Below are 20489 nucleotides of genomic sequence, written 5' to 3'. Positions count from 1 at the left end.
AGGGGCGCCGTATCATGGCTGACCCTGCACTCTGACCCCAGCTTAGCTGGGATATGTGAAAAAAAAAAAGAATTTCACTGTATATGTGCAAAATGTATAATGTGTGATAAATAAATAAAATTATAAATTAATTATTATTATTATTTACTTACCCTTATACCATCTCAAACTTCTATGACTTTCTTCTGCAGACACAAATAAAGATATTTTGATGGAGATATGATGTGACTATATCCATACAATGCAAGTCAATGGGGTCCAACACTTGCAAGCTACACAAAGGACATAAAGGCTGCATAAATGTAATTCATTTGAATAAAAAAATGTAATTCCATGTCTTTTGAAGCAATCAAAAAAAATTTTGTAATTAATCATGATTGCGCCTAGGAGACTGCAGATGTAAAGATTTATAATAAAAAAAAAAAGTGGTTAGATTTTGGTCTGTTCTCACCCATAACCGACTGTATCACTTCAGAACACATGGATTGAACCACATGTGCCGTATGGATTACCTTTTTTCTGCCTTTACGCCCTTTTTGGAGCTTGGACCCCATTGACGTGCATTGTATGGATCTATTCACATCATATCTCCTTCAAATTATCTTTGTGTCCTGCAGAAGAAAGAAAGTTATACAAGTTTGAGGCGGCACAAGGGTGAGTGAATAATGAGAGAATTATAACTTTTTTGGTGAACTATTCCTTTAACATGGGCTTAACAGTGGGTGTGGCCTCTAATTTAGTGGGGTTTTTTAACTGCCTATTTCACCTATTAGCCCCTTCAGACCTGATTTTATTCCACTGAGCAAAACTTTCTTTTTACCCAGTTGATATTTACTCTTCTCCATTATGAAATTAGTCTAAAATCCATTTTTTTCATGTCCACTACAATGGACACCACGACTGAAGCAACACAAAATTTCAAGAAACTTTTAATAGGGTTCCTCATATTTTTAGTGTATTAACCATAAATGTGAACTAGAGTTTAAACTTATACATTATGTAAACTAATCTTAAAGATTTTGAAAAGAACATACATACTGTAGCAATAAATAATGCAATAAGAATGTAGAAAAAAGGTTGTTGTATGGTGAGATGAAGTCTCAAAAAACGTAATTGATTATTTTTGTTCCTTGCATGCAGTGCGAGTCTGTGTATGTGTGCATATGTCTGTGTGCGTTTGTGGGTGTGTTTATCTGTACTTGCTGGTCGATTTGATAAATATACGCTTGTGTGCATTGTAGCATCTTCTCCAAACTGTTGGCCAAATGCAAGTCTGACCGGAGCTGGAAGAATCTGCCATGGGACATGGTGTTTCTAAAAATGCCAATATCCATTACATGGACACTCTTGGCAATTTAATCGCTCCTGTGGCCAGGTGAAGACCAACTTGGGTTCTGACTTCTCCTGTACTAGCTGTTTTGAGACCCAGTGTACCAATTTGCATGGCACTGTACACTCTTTGTTTTAGAATCACACTTTTAACTCAGACTCAGGCAGCTTCGTCAGGCCAAAGAGGATTCTTACAGTAGTGGGGATAAATCTTGTACAGTCAGGCCAAAAACAGACTGACAAAGGAGATTAGAGTGGCTAAAAGAAGTCATTCTGAAAAGCTGAAAAAACTGTTTTCAGCTAACGACACTGCATCAGTGTGGAGAGGCCTGAAAGACTTTACCAACTACAAGACACCATCCCCCAAAATTTTGTCACTAACACCAATTAAATGGATTTGCTAAAATATTACGTTGTTTTCAAACAGCTTTTGAGAACACTCCCCAAGTCTGCCATTGATTGAACAAACAGGTAGTCCGGCCGCACATTTGGTTGAGTCAAAGTTACGTTGGGAGATCAGGATGTGCTAAGTGTGTAACTTTTTCAGGGTTAAAAAAAACTTTCTCCTACCCCAGCTTAATATGCAGAGACAACTATAAGCCAATTTTGCCTGTAAACACTGTAAACTGTAAACACTGTGTCTCTGTGGTGATATGAAAATTCCTGTTTGTTTGAAACAACCCGTCTCATGAGACACAGCAACGACATGACCAATGGCATGCATTGGGGGCGGGACTATCTGTTAGGTTGATCATGGGAAGACAAATTCAGAAAGCTGTTTTGAAAAAAGCGTATTTTTGAAAGTCTGTTTGGTGGCGCAGAAATTAAACACTTAACCATTAACGATGACATGGTTATGCATTTCAGATTTAAATCTTGTTAATAATTGGTTGAAATCCCTTGAATTTTAGTTACAAGCCATTCACTTCCCCATAGTTGCAGTTATTTGGGCAGGAAATGTTGGCGTTTGTTGTGTACATGCCAAAGGAACCAGCACACAGCCAAAAACCAACCATTAATAAAGAGGAAAGAAAGATTTTCTGTCCCCATTTTCTTATCGACACACCATTATGGTAGCACCCAAACGCTCTTAACCAGGCAATACAAGTATGTGTTTGGAGTAGTAGGGGCAACATAGCTATTTAACAAGTGAAAATCCCCATGCACAACATCCACAGCCTCTCAAAAGCTGAGGATACATCCCACTAGACATACGAAAAAGGCTTGCCTCCTGGAGAAAACGAGACTCTCTCCCAAAGGCTCAGAGTGAGAGTGGAGAAATCATAGGAGCTCTTGCAGGGCAGGGGGAGGAGCAGAGCATGAGATCCCATCTCTAAACAGCTGCAGTCGTTCTTTAGGGAATCCGGCCGGGGAGCACCACTCAAGCGCCTAATGCCATTAATGAGTGCAGCCATGCAGCAGTAACAGAATTGGAGCACAGTTTCTGCAGAAAGAGTCTGGCTGTGTGGAAGCTTTGCACAGACCCTGGAGTGGCAGGAGACCAGTTAAGCTGAGCTTAGCTTTATAGGGACAGAAACTGATTCAAGGACTGTTAAGTATTGCACAAGGACAAGGTGGTAGCATATTTCTTTGCTATGTGAAATTTTATACATAAGCTTTGCTGAGCACAAAGTAAATAATCATTTTGATAGTCTCTTCATTTATTGTCAAGCATTATAATCTCTCCCTCTGTTTAATTAAATTTTAATACAGGACTGTGCAAAATTAACGTTTTAGGCACTTGTGAAAAATGTTGCATAGAGAGAATGTCTTCAAAAATAATGCCACAAATAGTTTTCATGTATTAATTAACATTATCCAAAAAGTCCAGTAAACATAAAAAAGCTAAATCAATATTTGGTGTGACAACCTTTTCCTTCAAAAGAGCACCAATTTTGCTTGGTACATCTATTTAGGCTGTCTCAATTGCATCTGTCTCTTCATGTACTCCCAGACTCACTCAGTGATGTTGAGATCTGGGCTCTGTGGGGCCATACCATCTGTCATAGGGCTCCTTGTTCTTCTTCTATTCAATTTTATTTGCAAAAGGAATGTTGAAATCTAACATTTATATTTACTTCTGATACATTAAAAGCAAGATATTTAACATTTAAGACAAATGTTTTTGTGAAAACTATAATGCCCCTAAGACTTTTGCATAGTACTGTATATTTTCTTAAAATCTGTGTAGAGTGTAGACTACACAGGACAGTAGAGGAAAAGGGAGAGTGGGGGAATGGGATCAAACGGGATGAAGGCCAGATTTGAACCTGCGTCCCTGTGAGCATAACAACTTGTACACTATCCGTTGCTCCATGTCTCTGACTTAATATAAATATTTAAATATTATGTGTGTAATTTTTTCAATGTTAAAATAACTCTTTAAGTCAATTGTAGGCTGATTACTTCCATTCAAAAGTATGAACACTGTTGCTCTATGGCACTTTTAATGTTGCTGTCTGTTTGAGCGGCTTGACCTTTGGGGCAGGACTGTTTTGTGAACAGTGGAAGATGGGGTGAGTGTTGGAAAACAGCCATTATATTTGCAATTCCATTTGGTGACGCGAGTGCCACAGAAATTACACAATGCAGCTTTAAAAAATAAATAAAATTAAGGTCTCTTATATTAACATTTCTGTGGATGAGATTATTCCATACCAGAGAAAACCAGCAGCCTTTCATGGCACTTAATTGAAACTTGAATAAAGAGAAGAGCGGGCATGCTTTTTACTGCAGCACGACAACCATAATGTAATTACTGCGGTTTCTTCAAAACAATCTGATTACTATAATAGAGTAATATTTCAGTAAATTATGATAAATGTCCTTAACTATCATGAAAGTGATATTGCAATGCAAAAAATCTTAATGGTCCCAAATATAGGCTTGAAAATTAAGCAAAATATAATTTTGAGGTAAAATATAATTTTGAGGTGAAATATTACCTTGTAGTGGAAACATTTTTAAGAGGCTTTGGGAGATTCATCCAATTAAAAAAACATAATAAGACCTAAATACAACCAAAATGAGAAAAAGGAGAAATCAATATCAGCATTAACTTCATGTGATGCAATTGATCATGCCCTGCATGTATCTGATATCGCTGGAAACAATCAATCTTATCCACTGAACTTTAAGAGTTGGAAATTTATACTAATGGAGAAATGGCTTCTCAAAAGTAAAACCAGTCATTGCAGAGGAGGTACAGTAGTGTGTAGTGCTTTGTTCCAATAAGCAATGAGTTTTCAAATATAACACTGTGTTACAACAAGTTATGTTTCAATATATTGCTTTCAAAAGTACAAATCTATGCCTGTGTTTGTTTGTTTCTTAACACCATGCCAGCATCAATGGCTATTTTCCATGGCGAAAAGCAGGTTAAAATAATAAAAGTAAAACTAAAGATGTTTAAGATTTATTTTTTAACTCAAGCTAAATTTGGACTAATTTTGTTAAAAACCTTTTCAAGGGTGTCAATGGAATAAAAGAGTAGAAATATTACAATCCAATAAAATATGTTTGATAGACAGCGGGTTCTGACATGATATGCACATATGGGGGGATTTTCCCCCGATAGCAAAAATTTGTGTGCGAGTCCTGAGTGACCTATCTGACATCATATATAAGTGGTCCCACCAGTTATTAAAAGAGAAGAAACTTCTGGTCCCAACAGCAGGATTTATTTCACGTCATTTGTTTGTTAAGCACTAATCCCATTCTGATTGCCACTTGTTTTTGCTATGCCTGTGTAAGCATATGATATTGAACACTTATTAAAGGGACTGTCCCACTCAAACAATCAGGGGTAAAGTACCTTGCTCAAGGGCACAATGGTGATGTTTCATGGTGCTCCTTTAAGTGTTCAAATCAGCAAACTTCTGTTTGTCAGCTGTGAGCTTTAACAAAACACCACACCAGCTCTCTGAAATATCTTAAATTATATAAATTCGGTCTATTTACTCTTATGCATGCAGATATTAAACGTTGTTATATAAAGTATGCAGATATTCAAAGTGTGACAGAGGAATTCCATCACATTTCCAAGGTAGTAAACTGCTGGAACTCTAGGTGGAGCCAATGAGCTTTGAGCAATTATAGATCAGTAACAAACTAAGGAGCTAAAAACTGAATCAGTATCTTGTGATTCCAGTATCACAAAGTTTAATACATTATTTTTAAAGACTAGCAAAAGCTAAACTCAGGACGTCACTGTAGTGTGTCTTCACTAAGCTCCAGGCTTTATTGCACTTTTCCAAAATGCACAGACGGATAGACTCCATTCTTACATTAATTTATAATTTAATTTAACTAAATATCAAATTAATTAGTCAATATCATCATAAAGATTCTGTGGCTGGATTACAGTATGTCTGGACAAATTAAGATTGACTAAGAGTACCTATGTTAATATAAATTTGTTTAAATGTGCCAAGCAGAGGTCTTGGTTCTTCCCAAGGTTTATTCTTTATCCAACTTAAATATTAGAGAGCTTTTCCTTTGCATTGTCACCTTTGGCTTGCTCACTTGGGGGTTGTAATGCACTATTTTTGTAAAGTTGTTTTGGAGTGGTATGTATTGTGAAAAGTGCTCTACAAATAAATTCCGCTATGTTGGCACAATGGCATCTGTCTGTCACTAACCTTTGACCTGGGATTACTCGTTTTTAGGTTTCCAAATACAATGAAGATGTACGTTTCATCATAGAGGCAACCTGAAAGCACTGCACTAGTATTTCACTGGCAAAATCTATGCGTTTCCCTTCAGTGTCCCATTTTGTATTCAGTTCAGTTAAGTTCAGTTGCAAGTGTCCCGTGCGCTGCACGTGAGGAGTGCTATTTAAATGATGTGCGGAGCTGCCGCCTATGTAGAGTGTTCAAACAAAGATTTTTAGAAGAATATCTCAGCTCTGTAGGTCCACACAATGCAAGTGAGTGGTGACCACTCACCAAGTGTAATCAAACTTAAAATTATGATAGCCAAGGAGACTGCTGATGTCAAGATCTATAGTGAAAAACAATATTTTGGTCTGTTCTCACCCAAAACCGATTAGATTGTTTCAAAAGACATGGATTAAACCACTGGAGTCGTATGGATTACTTATGCTGCCAGTGTGTGCTTTTTGGAGATTAAACATTTTGGTCACCACTCACTTGCATTGTGTGGACCTACAGAGCTGAGATATTCTTCTAAAAATCTTTGTTTGTGTTCAGCAGAAAAAAAGAATGTCATATACTCCAACAACAGCATGAAAGTGAGTAAATGATGAGAGAATTTTCATTTTTGGGTTAACTATTCCTTTAAGGGTAAAGCCACACTTTGGGTCTGTTCCAAAACTTAGTGAGATGCCTCGCTGTCTCCTGCCTATATAGGCAGCTGTCTTCTATGGCAGCATCCTTAATGAAATGATGCCTCATAAGTGAGCGATTTGGAACACTCTACATAGGCGGCAGCTCCGCACATCATTTAAATAGCACTCCTCACGTGCAGCGCACGGGACACTTGCAACTGATTTTAATACAGGTGACGTGATGGAAATGACGCGATCCTCTAATAAGCATAAATACGCACAGCACACACGTTCTGTGTAAAATAGTCAGTTTTGTATCATATTAAACCGTTATTTATCTATACTTTTCAGTATTGAATGGATTATAAGTATATTTATTATCTACATTTCTCTTGCTTTGTCCGCCATCTTGGATTTACTTTTCTGCCGAAGGGTGCATTCTGGGATCGCCAACCTGGGGAAGGATACATCCGAGGCTACCTTAGAATTTGAGCAGAACAAGATATCTTAAGAGGCAGCATAATTAAGATACCACGCTTTTGGAACAGCTTTCGCTTCGGGAGTGCGCCTATGATGTATTAAAATGTTGCCTCCAGAGGACGCTCACTAGGTTTTGGAACAGACCATTTGTCTTGTTTTGCTGTGGGACAAGAACTACCTGAGGAGGCCTTTGCTGAGTGCTTCTGCAGGAAGTCCAGAGTCTGAGCCAGGGCCTTCTTATTGCAGTTAGTTGAGAGCTCTTCCTTACATTCAAAGCACCTGTTGAAGAGATCAAAAGAAACTGAATGACCATTAATGTCAAGTTTAAATTTATTATGTCTTTTAGTTTCAAGACTAGATGGTATTTTTAGTGATTTAAAACTGATACAGAATCATCTATTTTGTCTTACCAGGCCTTCCATGTACTGAGGCTGATGGTTATACAGTGAGAGTCTGAGTGATGGGCTTGCTGGTGTTTTGTGGAATGCTGAGTTTCTGCTTGGTTACATCCCTAAAAGGGTGAAACACAACAGCAAGTTTACCATATTCTTTCATAAGAAAAAAAAAAAAGTTACACATATTTTATGCTGCCCTTCAAAGCCAACTACACCAATACTGAAAATGAGAAAAACTGGCTTCAAAGTTTTTTGGATGTCCAGCCAAATGTGGGTTGTAAAATGTGGATCCTCTGAATCTGTGTAGCATAGTTAAACCAGATCCATCTTTTACAGGACTGATCATAGTTTAAGAGGCTTGGTTTCGGTCATAACTCAATTTTGGAAGGAAAAAATAAGGATAGTTACTGCATTTTGGCTTTGCAGGGCAGTAAGAGTAAAAGACAAAGTATACAGCCTGTATGGGTAAAACACAAGATATCCATTCATAAGTCCATCAAATTGAGACAATCTTACCTGGAACCCACACTTGAGGCACACAAGAATGTCATGTGCTCCTGCCGATTCCCCTTCAAACAAATTCCTCTCTTTAAGGCATTCGGAGCAAACAGACCATAAGCTGCCTGTCACTGCCTTCTTCACCGAGCTGAGGTCCACAGCCCTGCTCACATGCTGGCACGTCAGCACTAGAAGACACAAGAACATAATCTATAATCTGAAAGTAAATGCCTACTGGGTAACAACATGCATTGGGTGCTTCTCTGTGATTTTGTGGTAAGCATAATACCCTAAAAATGTATTTGCATGAGAAATTACATTAAAACCTTGCCTTACCGCCAACCTCATCGGACGAGTCTTCATCGCGAGGCTTCTTTGGCTTGTTAGACCGCTTGGTCATGTCTGCGGTTTTTAAAGAGAAAGGGTCTTTCAGCCGCATTTGTATCTAGGAAAAAAGTCACTCACTAAGTAGAGCCCAGAGTACAATTTAAACAGCTCATTTAGATGTGAGATTATAGTGTTCTTGAGAGGCCAGACACAATTGTTAAGACTGTTAAACTCATGAATAACCACGAATGACAAAACATGTTTTGCGCACTGTGGTACAGTTAAAGTCAGAAGTTTACATACACTTAGGTTGATGTCATTAAAACTCATTTTTTAACCACTCCACAGATTTAATATTAGCAAACTATAGTTTTGGCAAGTCGTTTAGGACATCTACTTTGTGCATGGCACGAGTAATTTTTCCAACAATTGTTTACAGACAGATTGTTTCACTTTTAATTGACTATATCACAATTCCAGCGGGTCAGAAGTTTCTGTACATTAAGTGTGCCATTAAGCAGCTTGGAAAATTCCAGAAAATGATGTCAAGCCTTTAGTCAATTAGCTTCTGACAGGAGGTGTACTGAATTGGAGATGTACCTGTGGATGTATTTTAAGGCCTACCTTCAAACTCAGTGCCCCTTTGCTTGACATCATGGGAATCAAAAGAAATCAGCCAAGAACTCAGAAAAAAAATTGAGACCTCCACAAGTCTGGTTCATCCTTGGGAGCAATTTCCAAATGCCTGAAGATACCACGTTCATCTGCACAAACAATAGTACGCAAGTATTAACACTATGGGACCACACAGCCATCATACCACTCAGGAAGGAGATGCATTCTGTCCCCTAGAGATGAACGTAGTTTGGTACAAAAAGTGCAAAGCAATCCCAGAACAACAGCAAAGGACCTTGTGAAGATGCTGGAGGAAACAGGTAGACAAGTATCTATATCCACAGTAAAATGAGTCCTATATCGACATAAACTGGAAGGCTGCTCAGCAAGCCACTGCTCCAAAACTGCCGTAAAAAAGCCAGACTAGTTTATAAGTGCACATGGGGACAAAGATCTTACTTTTTGGAGAAATGCCCTCTGGTCTGATGAAACAAAAATTGAAAAGTTTGGCCATTATGACCATCATTATGTTTAGAGGAAAAAGGGTGAGGCTTGCAAGCCGAAGAACACCATCCCAACCGTGAAGCATGGGGGTGGCAGCATCATGTTGTGGGGGTGCTTTGATGCAGGAGAGACTGGTGCACTTCACAAAATAGATGGCATCATGATGAAGGAAAATTATGTGGATATATTGAAGCAACATCTCAAGACATCAGCCAGGAAGTTAAAGCTTGGTCAAAAATGGGTCTTCCAAATGGACAATGACCCCAAGCATACCTCCAAAGTTGTGGCAAAATGGCTCAAGGACAACAAAGTCAAGGTATTAGAGTGGCCATCACAAAGCCCTGACCTCAATCTGATAGAAAATGTGTGGGCAGAACTGAAAAGTGTGTGTGAGCAAGGAGGCCTACAAACCTGACTCAGTTACACCAGTTCTGTCTGGAGGAATGGGCCAAAATTCCAGCAACGTATTGTGAGAGGTTGTGGAAGGCTACCCAAGTTAAACAATTTAAAGGCAATGCTACCAAATACTAACAAAGTGTATGTAAACTTCTGACCCACTGGGAATGTGATGAAAGAAATTAAAGCTGAAATAAATAATTCTCTCTACTATTATTCTGACATTTCACATTCTTAAAATAAAGTAGTGATCCTAACTGACCTAAGACAGGGATGGTTTTCTACAATTAAATGTCAGTAATTGTGAAAAACTTAGTTTAAATGAATTTAGCTAAGGTGTATGTAAACTTCTGACTTCAACTGTATATAAATTAGAAAACACACCAGAGAGTCCTTAGTGACTACAGAATACGACAGATCTGCATTTAGCCGTGTGACTTTTCACTACGTGACACATGCACCAGCAGTACAAACCCTGATCTGCCACCATCTGATACATATTTAATGAAACCTCTGAACAATAACAGTCATAGAGTACTTTTTCACATCTCAATAGGGATTAATTACCTCAATGGACAGACACAGAATTGCAAGTTCTAAATGAATCAGATGTATATCCATATTCATTTTATAGACTAATGGATCTGAATACAGTTTAGACAAGCAAGATTCCTGACAAGAGTAGATTCATCATCCTGAACTGATAAATCAATAAAAGCAGGGTTCCCACACTTTTTGACCAATTAATTTCCTATACCTTTATGGTAATTATAGATTACTGGATAAGGATTTTAAGTCAGTTATTGAGATGTCACTCACAAAGAGCAGTTTTAAGCCTAGAGCTAAGCATAACTAGAGACATTTATATTAACAATAAAAAAGTTCCATTTCTTTTTAAGTTTGTACTGATAATTACAGGTTTTCCGCGACAGTGGGAACCCTAGAAGTGAGTATAATATAGATAATATCCAATAGCTATGAGTCCAACCACTGCAGAAGAGCAAACAAGACTGATACACATAGACATTGAAAGGCCTTTGCTTATCCAGCAATAAACCAGCTAGCTATGTTTACAGCACAGAGTGATTGAAAAAGAGTAGTTACAAGCTACTCTCAAAAAGTTTTTGGCTGACAGTTATAAATATGACTCACCCCGGTTATATTTCCTTCCTCTCCGGACACACAACCAAGTGAACGTCAGTTGTCAAGTGGCCAGATGTAACAGCGAGGCTGCTAACTTATATTTTTACTCAAGATTCTAGATATGAAAGATGAACTGTTAATAGCTTGGTTGTTTGAGCGTTCGGAGCTAGCACTTAACTAGGAATCAAATAATCCCGAAATACAGTTCTTAATTTGATTAACGGAGTTTGCTAGAATAGTTGGTGGCATTTGGTAAGGAACAGAAAGCACAAGTATCTCGTGGGTCACGTGATCACATCCTCATCGACGCACTACGGGTACTTGTATGGCCAAAACCAAATTAGCCGAACGCGTTTCTATATTTTATTATAGTTGTTTTAAAAGTGGCCACTTTTACACATTTCCAAATAGAAATAGGTTATTATTGTACAACGTTTAATAAAAAAAAGTAAAGCAATAAGTAATTATAAATTATTGTAAAGTAGTATTTATTGTAAAACCTTGAATCTCTCTTTTAGATTATCCAGTCTATACTGTACTATACTATACGATCATTTAAGTAGATTTTTCCCCTTTACACTTTCTGAACTATCTGTTATAATTCTTTATAATACTGCATAAATAAATAAAATAAATAAATAATAAAAACGTTGTAATACATGTCATGTTTTAACATTCAGATAAAACAACAATTATCAAAATAAGTAAATAATTAAATACAATTATTAAACTGGCAGAGGAATATTGCAAAGGCAAATTCCAACCTAGTCACTGTAGCCATGGCCGTAACTAGCTTTGAGGTCACTGTAAATAATAAATTTTTCATATTAAAAAATGAATTTTGATGCTATGTACAACTGAATAAAAAAAATAAGCGGTTGAAAACTCCTTTGAGTGTCTTCATGCATGTATAATTTCGTTTAGACAGTTGGCTGGATTCTTTAGTGTCCGCAAATACTACAAGAGTGTGATGAAATGGCGCAGAAGCTGCGCAGCGCATTTGCCGGGCACAGCAGAGTAACAGCGGCCGGTCTAACTAATCTGACGAACCTGCTCTGTGCTTGTGGCGTGCTGTCCCGAGGTTAACAGTGTGAGTCGCGTGCGACCCATTTGAATTTGACACAGAATTCTCTGTTATAAACCCATCTTATATGAGACACTTAAAGGCTCTGTGCTGAAGCTAGTTGATACAAGATTAAACAGTCCGTCATATTAAACTACAGTGACGAAGTAAACAGGAAAACATTGTTCCATTCACAAGGGTAATTACAGGCTTTTCATTCCACAAATCAGCACCCTTATAGAAATATACCAGACAGTTACTGTAGTAACATTAACTGTAGTAGTAACTATGGTATTTTGCCAGAAATAGTGTATATATTTATAATAAATGCTAATATTATTAGCCTACAAAAATATTAAATATTGTATATTAGGGCAATAAAAGTCACTTTTATGGAGGTTTTTTTGTATTATTTCTACATGTGTTTAGGATATTGTTTTTCATTACAAATTCCATCGATTTTATTATTATTATTATTATTATTATTATTATTACAAATCATAAATACATCTAACCATGGTGATGTTTTTTATTTTTATTTATTTATTTATTTATTTATTTATTTATTTATTTTACTTGTGATTATAATGATCTTACTAATACCATAGTTAAACTCTGGATACTATGCACAAACAATGGTAAATTGTCATAAAGGCAACTACAAAGCTGAATTTAACAAAAAAGCTTTAAAGCCTGGACACTCATGAATTAAGGATGAAGTTGACTTTTTCTCCTTTGTAAATATGTTTAGTTCTAATGAACTTTAATTGAAAAAAGTGAATTAAAGGTGCACTCATTAACTTTTTGCTCGTGTTATCTTGGACTTGGACAGTGACACCTAGTGGTGTGGATGCAGCATTATTCAAAATCAGCAGTTTTCAGTTACAGATGCCATTGTAGAAATTCACTATTCACAATCAACCGTGATTAATTTAATCCAAGAGTGAAAGCGTCTAAGAACAAGATGGTTACTGAGTTTAAACGAGTAGTATCCAGCTGGTCATGTGATTCTAAAATGGCAGCCCCCATAAGGGCGCCCCTGCCCCATGTAGAATAAAACAGCTTTTATAAGGTTACTGGTATGACTAGAGTCCTCATCTCATGTTTGTTGTCATGATTTTATACATATGTTTCAAAATTATAATTAATTTCTTTAGGATTGAAACTTTTTTAAAGAGGAAAAAATTACTGAGTGCACCTTTAAACAATTAAGAGTCTGGCAAAAGGAAAACAAGTGATTGTTTTGGATAATATGTAACGGAGTTAACATAGCCCTAGATAAATTAGTTGTTAATTAACTTGCTGATTTTTCTGTAGTTAATATGAGTAAAATTTGCTGCCCAACTCAAAATCAGTGCTTTATTGTCAAATGTGCATTTCTATGTGACAAATTCTGTATTAATATTGTTAACAGCATTTGCGATTAAAAAATAATTTCAGTATTATTATTGGTTGCTGTCCTTTAATTTTAATTTTGAATGTATAGAATATGTTGCATTTGTAGGTGTAATTTTGGTAAAAGTCTTGACACCTCACCGTGGACCTCACTAATTTTCAAACCCTAGTTACAGCCCTGAATGTGACTACAATCAAATGTATTAACAAGTGTAATAAATTCAGCCAATGGGGGGAGCGTGGTAAGTTAGAAGTTTTTTTGTACAGTAAGTTGTTCCAAGCTTCTTCTTCTTCTTCTTAACGTTTGTATTGACAAATAGGCTATATAAAAACTGTTATCCTCAATTTCTTGATTTTTAATTACTAAAAAAGGATGAAAACTAACATAAAAATTAAGTAACATTTTCATTTTGTCGACCAAGAATATTTTTTAATTTTTAAATCAAATGACTGCACAACTGGGTGAGACTCTGAGCTAAAACATGTGCATTGTAATGAAATAACCAATTTTACAGGGTTTGGGAGCTCAAAAGAGCAGCAGTGTACCTCACTGGTCCTTAACGTGATCCGTAGTTGTGCGCATGCGTACGGTACTGGGTAGCTGCAATCCAGCTACGTAAGTTTCTGGTTTCACTGTCACACTGCGTTGCGGTCAATATTTACTTACAAAACGAGGATAAGGAGACATCGCTACTTTGCAGCTTTTAGCAAGAAAATTCCGAGCATGGCGTTAAATGTGTGCTCTCGACTGATGAGGAGTATTCCCCGCGTTTTAGCGAGCAGAAATGTCGTTCCTGTCACAAGACTACCGACAACGGGTTCATGCTGGACACATTTACGATACTTGCAGCGTGAGTGTTTCAAAACATTTCTATGTACTTTTCACTGTTGAATGTAATAGGTCGTGTTTGTCATTGATAGATCAGGAAAAATCACGGCAGAATTTGCATTTACAATGCACATCTTCCAACATCAATATATGTATAAGTCTATATAAGTTTCAAACAAATGCCCAGTGAAATAGAAGTCTTTCTCCTACGTTTTGAAAAGTGTGTGCTGTACAAGTTGGTCTAAAATTTTGAGAGCGTATACATCTTTCTAAAGTGCCAAAATGTAGACTTTTAATAATTACTCATAAAGACGCGTAAACATCAATGTTGCAGAAGAGCGGCCCCTGTCGGTCAAGTGTTTGTATTATCTTTCAGAGACCCGTGTCATTCGTTATGAAGGTGGTTTATTGCGAAATTTCAGCTCATCGAGCCAGCCTTCAATAGACGTGTGCTATGAGCAGCTTAAGAAACTGCTGGTGTCCCGATCCGGTGTGGTTATAGACGTCCGTGAGCCGTGGGAACTCCGAGAGTACGGGAAAATCCCTGGGTCCATTAACGTACCCCGTAAGTCAGTGCTTCCTGCTTTCCAAGTCCTCCTGATGATGTACTTGATATTTAAAGGGATGGTTCACCAAAATGAAAATTCTGTCATCATTTATCCACCTTTAATGTTGTTCCAAATCCATATTACTTTCTTCCGTGGGACACCAAAGGAGATGTTAAGCAGAATGTTAGGTACTGACAGCCTCAGTCACCATTCACTTTCATTGTAAGAAAAAAAAAAAGTCATACGGGTTTGGAATAACGTGAGGGTGAGTAAGTGCTGATTGTATTTCTTCCTTTCTGAATGCACCATCCTGTTTCCTCTCATCTACAGTGGGACAGGTGAACGGAGCTCTTCAACTCAAGCCTGATGAGTTTAAGGAGAAATTTGGTGGAGATATGCCAACACACTCCCAAAATATTGTGTTCACCTGCCTAGCTGGTGTAAGAAGCAAAACGGCCCTGGATACTGCAGTGTCTTTAGGATACATCAAGTGAGCGGTGATGCTTATGAATACATTTTCTTTGCCTCGACACACAGTTTCATTTATGAGAGAAGAGTTTCCCAGTTTCATTCCCCAAAGCAATAAGTAGTACGTTAGTAGCACTTAAGTAGTACTTAATCTCTAAGGTGCGGTTCCCAAAAGGATCCTTATCTAAGTAGTTTGTAAAAACATTAGTAAATTAATGAGAGTTTTGAACCTGTATTAGGTCCATTAAGTGCAACTTAAACATATGTTTCTGGCATCTTTCACAGTTTATCAAATGACAATGGAACATTTTATAAATTGTATTAATATATTTAGATAATTGGAAAGCCATTGTAAACTATTTCAAAAGTGTTGAAAAAAGCGCTATGAAATCAATATAGGCAGTCTCCGCAGTCTGCGCAAGCGACTTGATAGATCTAAATTTACAAGACATGTTATACAGTATAACATTATAGGCCTATTAGCCTTCTTTGTTAAGCATAATTGTAATGGTAATAGAAAGATGATGTGTTCTTGTTAAACAGATTATTTAAGAAGACATATGTGACTGCAGTTTAAAACTTAAATAAATATGCCTAAATAAATAAATAAAATATAGTTAAAAAAGGAGATTAGAGTGAGAGTGTGCAATGAGAGATTCCCCCTCTCTCTCTTCCTCCACCTTCTCTTCTTCCTTCCTCCCATGGCTGGTTCAATTCGGCTCGCCTATAGTCTTCTTACAAGGCAGTAACAAATTGCATGATGCATAATGGCAGTAAAGCTACAAGTACTGTACGCAGTGTCTTGAACTCTAACCAGATGATCTATGAATATTTAGATAGGTCTATGAGTAGTTCAATGCTGATGCCTGTAATTTTAATCCTGTTCTGTGTGCATTTGTTCAGTTTCCAGCCAAAGTAACAAAAATTTAGGCTACATGAGAGCCCCTTATGATTCACATTGCATTCACATTCACGTTACATGCATTTATCGCATCACTTTCATTAGTCTCTATGATTGACCATCAATACATCTGAAACTCCATCTTACTAAAGCCATCATTATTTCTTTAATTAAATTCTGTAATAGTTAATACATTTCGGTGCCTCGACACGGTTACAAACTACTTCCATGTTTGTTAGTATTTGCACATTATTTTCATGTTGAGAAGACAAACACCTAGACCTACTGGCCATGGCAAAAGTGATCAGCACCAATTTGTACTGGACAGCTCCCATAACAAAGCAGTTAATTTCTACTTTATAACGAGCAATCTACGTGCTGGTTTGGGAAACAGGCATTACTCCATCGTAAAATAACAAGCGACGTCAGTTAAGATGATTGTAAAAGTTTTAAGTTGCAACGTTATTGGGGAACCCAGCCATGGTCAATTAAAACAATTGTAAAATGTATTAAATGAAGTTTTCACTACAAAATAACAAGGGAAAGCCAACTTTTCAATAGCAATGGCAATAAACTGATACATTATTTAATTGGACTTTATTAACTTATTAAAGAAGCAAAGGGCCTGCCTTGAGCTTATTCAAAAGGATTTTAATAGCATATAACCTATGAGTTGTCCCTCTTCAAGTTTGATACTCCGAGACCTAATCCTCACTTTGTAATGTTCTTTTTATATGGCCTCAGTTGTCTTATTGTCTTCTTCCTGCAGCGTCCAGCATTATCCAGGTGGATGGCAAGATTGGGCAGAACGTGAAATAATACAAACCAAAGAGTGATCCTCACACTGTATACATGGTAACACTGTGACAGGAATTAAACTGACTTGTATTACCATCTTATTTATACCATTGACACAGAGCCAGAACGTGCCATAAAGATAGAAGAAATCAGTGGTTTTGACAGGAAATAAAGGAATGGTGTATTTAAATGTTATGCCTGAAAAGATGCAATTATATGATGTGAGCAGTCGGCATTCTATGCAAACATTTCATATGACATATATATTCAGTTGGAATGGGAAGTACAGAAGCCTACAGTGTGTAATACTTCAGTTGATATTCAAAGGGCTACTGGCTTTTTTGATGTAATCAATGAGATTTTATCCCATGATTTATGGACTCAGTTTAGCACTGTGTAAATTTCAAAGAATTATGTGAAGAATTATGTCTTTTTATGTCGTATTCTTGAAAATAAAACTTTGATGCTACATTGTGCTTATCTGAAAAGACAGTATATCTGACTTTTTTTCCTGTCAAAAAATCATTGTGAGTATCCAAATACTAAGGTTAGGGATTTGAACAAACTCCTGTGCATAACTCATCGTAATGTTACCTCAAATCATGCAGCTTGTTGAGGAGAGGTTTACTATTGCTTTTCTAAGTGATCAAACTTAGGATTTTCGCCTGAGGAAAGAGAAAACATACAAAAACAAAATTACAGATGTGAGGGTCATAGAGACCCTGAAAAAACTTAAAACTTACAAGTTTTGTACAGGCAGGCACCATTCACATTTTCTTATTTTCTCATTTTCTTTTTTAGTCTTGTCTGAACTAAATGTTACACAGTTTGGTGAGATAAAACTGAGACTTTTACCATTTAAGATACAATATACAATATCCATTTAAGTTTCTGTGCAAATAGATCCATTGGGAAAAACATTTCTATAGATAAAGTACATTTATAGGACTAGTCCTAGATTAAGAAACTCATATTGTTAATTGTTGCAACATTGAATGTGTTTTTTGTAAAGCTCATTGATTAAAATGTACCAAGCTTAAATCTTTAACTTTTGTATGTTTAACAATTTCAACCCTATAAATAACAAGCCCTTTGTCTGCTATACATCATCTGGTTGGCACTTCATGTGCTTTTGTTATTGGCTTATGTGAATTCCAGTGTCATCTGTGACTAATGATAGCAAGCGCTCTACATGTTAGTCCTATTATATGATCATAGAAGAATTTCTTGTGCACTAGGAGGTTAGTCTTCAAGGGGGTATATGTACCATAAACATTAATGGATGTGATAAAGTCCTGTCTCTCACTGAAAAAAGGTGAAATGTAAATATTGTTTTTATTTTAACTGAGCAAAGAACCGACCTCAACAACTTGAGCAGAAGTAGAAATGGACAAAAATAACAGCGTTTTAATATTGCTGATAAAGACACTAGTCTCTTTACCAGTGTTGTCTTGTTTTTCTGTGTGAGCACTGCTACAGGGATGAATAAGATAGCAGGAGTAAAAAGTGTTTAAGCTAATTTAGCCACTGTTCACATCTCAGAGAGACACATACCCTGCCCTCATCCCACATGTCTGGCAAAATCTGGAAAGAATCTCATAAACCAGATTTGCAACAAAAAAAAAAAAATAACTTTGAATAGCAACAGTATTCTGTAATGACAAAAGATGGGAACATAGTCAGGTTCGGCTAAATAACCTTGAAGAAATAAACTCATATTATAATTGTGATTCTTTAGAACCTGATTAAAGAGCCCGAAGACAGGACTACTGTAATTACCACTCACATCCTTTAGTCATCTCAAGCGTGAAGCCCAGACAGGCCATTGAAAAACATTGTGGTTAATTCCCTTTGCATTCCTCCTTTTTACACATACTACCTCCATGTAAATAGGGACCAGATTAATGTCTATTAATATAACATCTCTCACTGAGCATCTCTCAGACTGACCCCATGATATTATTCCTTGCCCTGCCTAGAAGCATGTGTAATTAAAATCCCTTCATATCAAACCAGATCACATCATAGCTGCATCTACAGACTAATGGACCCTTGCTGCCTCATAATTTCACTCCATTCAACACCTCTCAAGACCCTGGCAGATGTTTGAGTGACAGGCCAATTTATCGATGGTGCAGAGGCACAACATTCCAAAAGTGTTGTCTAATGTTTGGGGCTGAGTGTAAGAAGCCTGGACCTTTAGGCAAAGAGTGTGGATTTGTGAGCAGCTTGCGAGAGGAACCTTGAGGAACATCAACGTAGCAAGGCCTTTGAGTTCAAGAACGGAACCCAGCTACTGTCCCATAATGAGTCGCAGCCCTGAAAGGATCTCGTCCTATTGCCGCCATTTTGAGGACACCAGCACCTCTTCTTTCCAGGTTAGGGTAAGCAGCCCCTCTCCTGTCAGAAGGGATGTCGGGAGGTGCCGTTCAGCCAGCTACTCCCGTAATGCCACCGCTGTCAGCAGCAGCATGGCACTGGGCTGAAGGACTCTCTCATCCTCACACAGCCGGCACCTCATGACTGGTTAAGCACCACCCATTCTGTCTGTTTGGAAGCACTGGTAATGACACTGTGTGTCTCTCAAAAAGATATATCAGTGGAACAATGCAGAACATCATATACAAGGAAACTTCAGACTATGTACAATATTCTAATGCTATTGAAGATGAATGAAGGATTGGTTGAGTCTTCTGCTTAAAGGGATAGTTCACCCCAAAACAAAAGTTCTTTCATTATTTATTCATCCAAAAGATGTAAGGCAGAATGTTAGCCTCAGTCACCATTCATATTGTATGGGGGAAAAAAATATGCAATTGACAGTGAATGGGGACTTCCATTCAATAAAAATGGAACAATAATGAAATAGTAGCCAAATTTTACACCAGATAAATCTTAATTTTACAGTTAAAAAAAATATAAGTCATGCAGTTGCAGATGAATAGATGCTGCACAATGTGGAACACTTAAATAATAAATAAATATAAATAATAAATGAAAGAATAAACTTGTAGTCTATAATAAACAGTTTTAATTCCAGTTATAACCTCTCATGTTCATTTTATGATTTTATAACAGCCCCTAATACAAAATGAAGCTGATTGCTATAAACGAATAGGAGGTTGCTAATCTGCAAAGAATTGTTTAACAAATTGTAAATTGACTTCATTATTATTTTTTGATTGTACCAAATTAAATTATTAATCAAACATTATTACAAATAATTTAGATGTGTTTATTTGTTGGGACACACTTTTTTCATTTGAGTTATTGTTGCTTTAGAAACACGCAGCCTCTAAGAGACACAAGTAAGGCTAATAAAACCCAAAGTGACAAATAGATGCATCTTCCTTGACATATCAACCACACTTTACCTAAACCTTGCATCCACTTCACAGTTGGTCGCATTGAAAGTGTTTTAATTTATATATAATTATTTAATATATAAGGACATCAGGCAGAAGAGGTTGAACATACATCCTACCTCTTCTGTCATTATATTCCCTTGCACTG

General features: G+C 36.9%; 2 protein-coding genes across 10 annotated transcripts in view; one reads left to right on the top strand and one right to left on the bottom strand.

Annotated features, from left to right (window-relative positions):
- The window catches only part of LOC127453299 (ubiquitin carboxyl-terminal hydrolase 45), a 59424-nt gene extending 48153 nt beyond the window's left edge, over positions 1–11271 (bottom strand). For 6 of the 9 annotated variants that reach the window (XR_007899398.1, XR_007899397.1, XM_051719588.1 and 3 more), the window contains exons 1-6: positions 10984–11271; positions 8941–9080; positions 8326–8434; positions 8008–8177; positions 7507–7607; positions 7275–7375 (exon numbers count right to left, since the gene is read on the bottom strand). Coding sequence is in view for 7 of the 9 variants with exons in the window: in XM_051719588.1 (XP_051575548.1) it covers positions 7275–7375; positions 7507–7607; positions 8008–8177; positions 8326–8434; positions 8941–8973 (514 nt within the window). In the remaining 2 variants the exon portion in view is untranslated. Of the gene's footprint in view, positions 1–4274; positions 4340–7274; positions 7376–7506; positions 7608–8007; positions 8178–8325; positions 8435–8940; positions 9081–10983 lie in introns of those variants that run through there. The other 3 variants (XM_051719590.1, XM_051719592.1, XM_051719593.1) reach the window with 3 other exon arrangements.
- Positions 11272–14018: 2747 nt separating this feature from the next.
- LOC127453345 (thiosulfate sulfurtransferase/rhodanese-like domain-containing protein 3) lies at positions 14019–18680 on the top strand. Its single transcript, XM_051719678.1, has 4 exons — positions 14019–14283; positions 14638–14826; positions 15140–15299; positions 16948–18680. The coding sequence occupies exons 1-4, from the start codon at positions 14157–14159 to the stop codon at positions 17012–17014; spliced, it is 543 nt and encodes a 180-aa protein (XP_051575638.1). The 5' UTR covers positions 14019–14156; the 3' UTR covers positions 17015–18680.
- Positions 18681–20489: the final 1809 nt, after the last annotated feature.

The sequence above is a fragment of the Myxocyprinus asiaticus genome, chromosome 15, assembly GCF_019703515.2.
Source record: "Myxocyprinus asiaticus isolate MX2 ecotype Aquarium Trade chromosome 15, UBuf_Myxa_2, whole genome shotgun sequence".
NCBI classification, from domain to species: domain Eukaryota; kingdom Metazoa; phylum Chordata; class Actinopteri; order Cypriniformes; family Catostomidae; genus Myxocyprinus; species Myxocyprinus asiaticus.
Note: the sequence above shows the minus strand (reverse complement) of the source record. Positions and strands in the feature narration are given on the sequence as shown.

Coding starts and splice junctions, on each gene's coding strand:
- LOC127453345 (XM_051719678.1), top strand. CDS start 14,157: ATGGCGTTAAATGTGTGCTCTCGACTGATGAGGAGTATTCCCCGCGTT. Junction 14,284..14,637: donor ACATTTACGATACTTGCAGC/GTGAGTGTTTCA, acceptor ATTATCTTTCAG/AGACCCGTGTCATTCGTTAT. Junction 14,827..15,139: donor TGGGTCCATTAACGTACCCC/GTAAGTCAGTGC, acceptor TCTCATCTACAG/TGGGACAGGTGAACGGAGCT.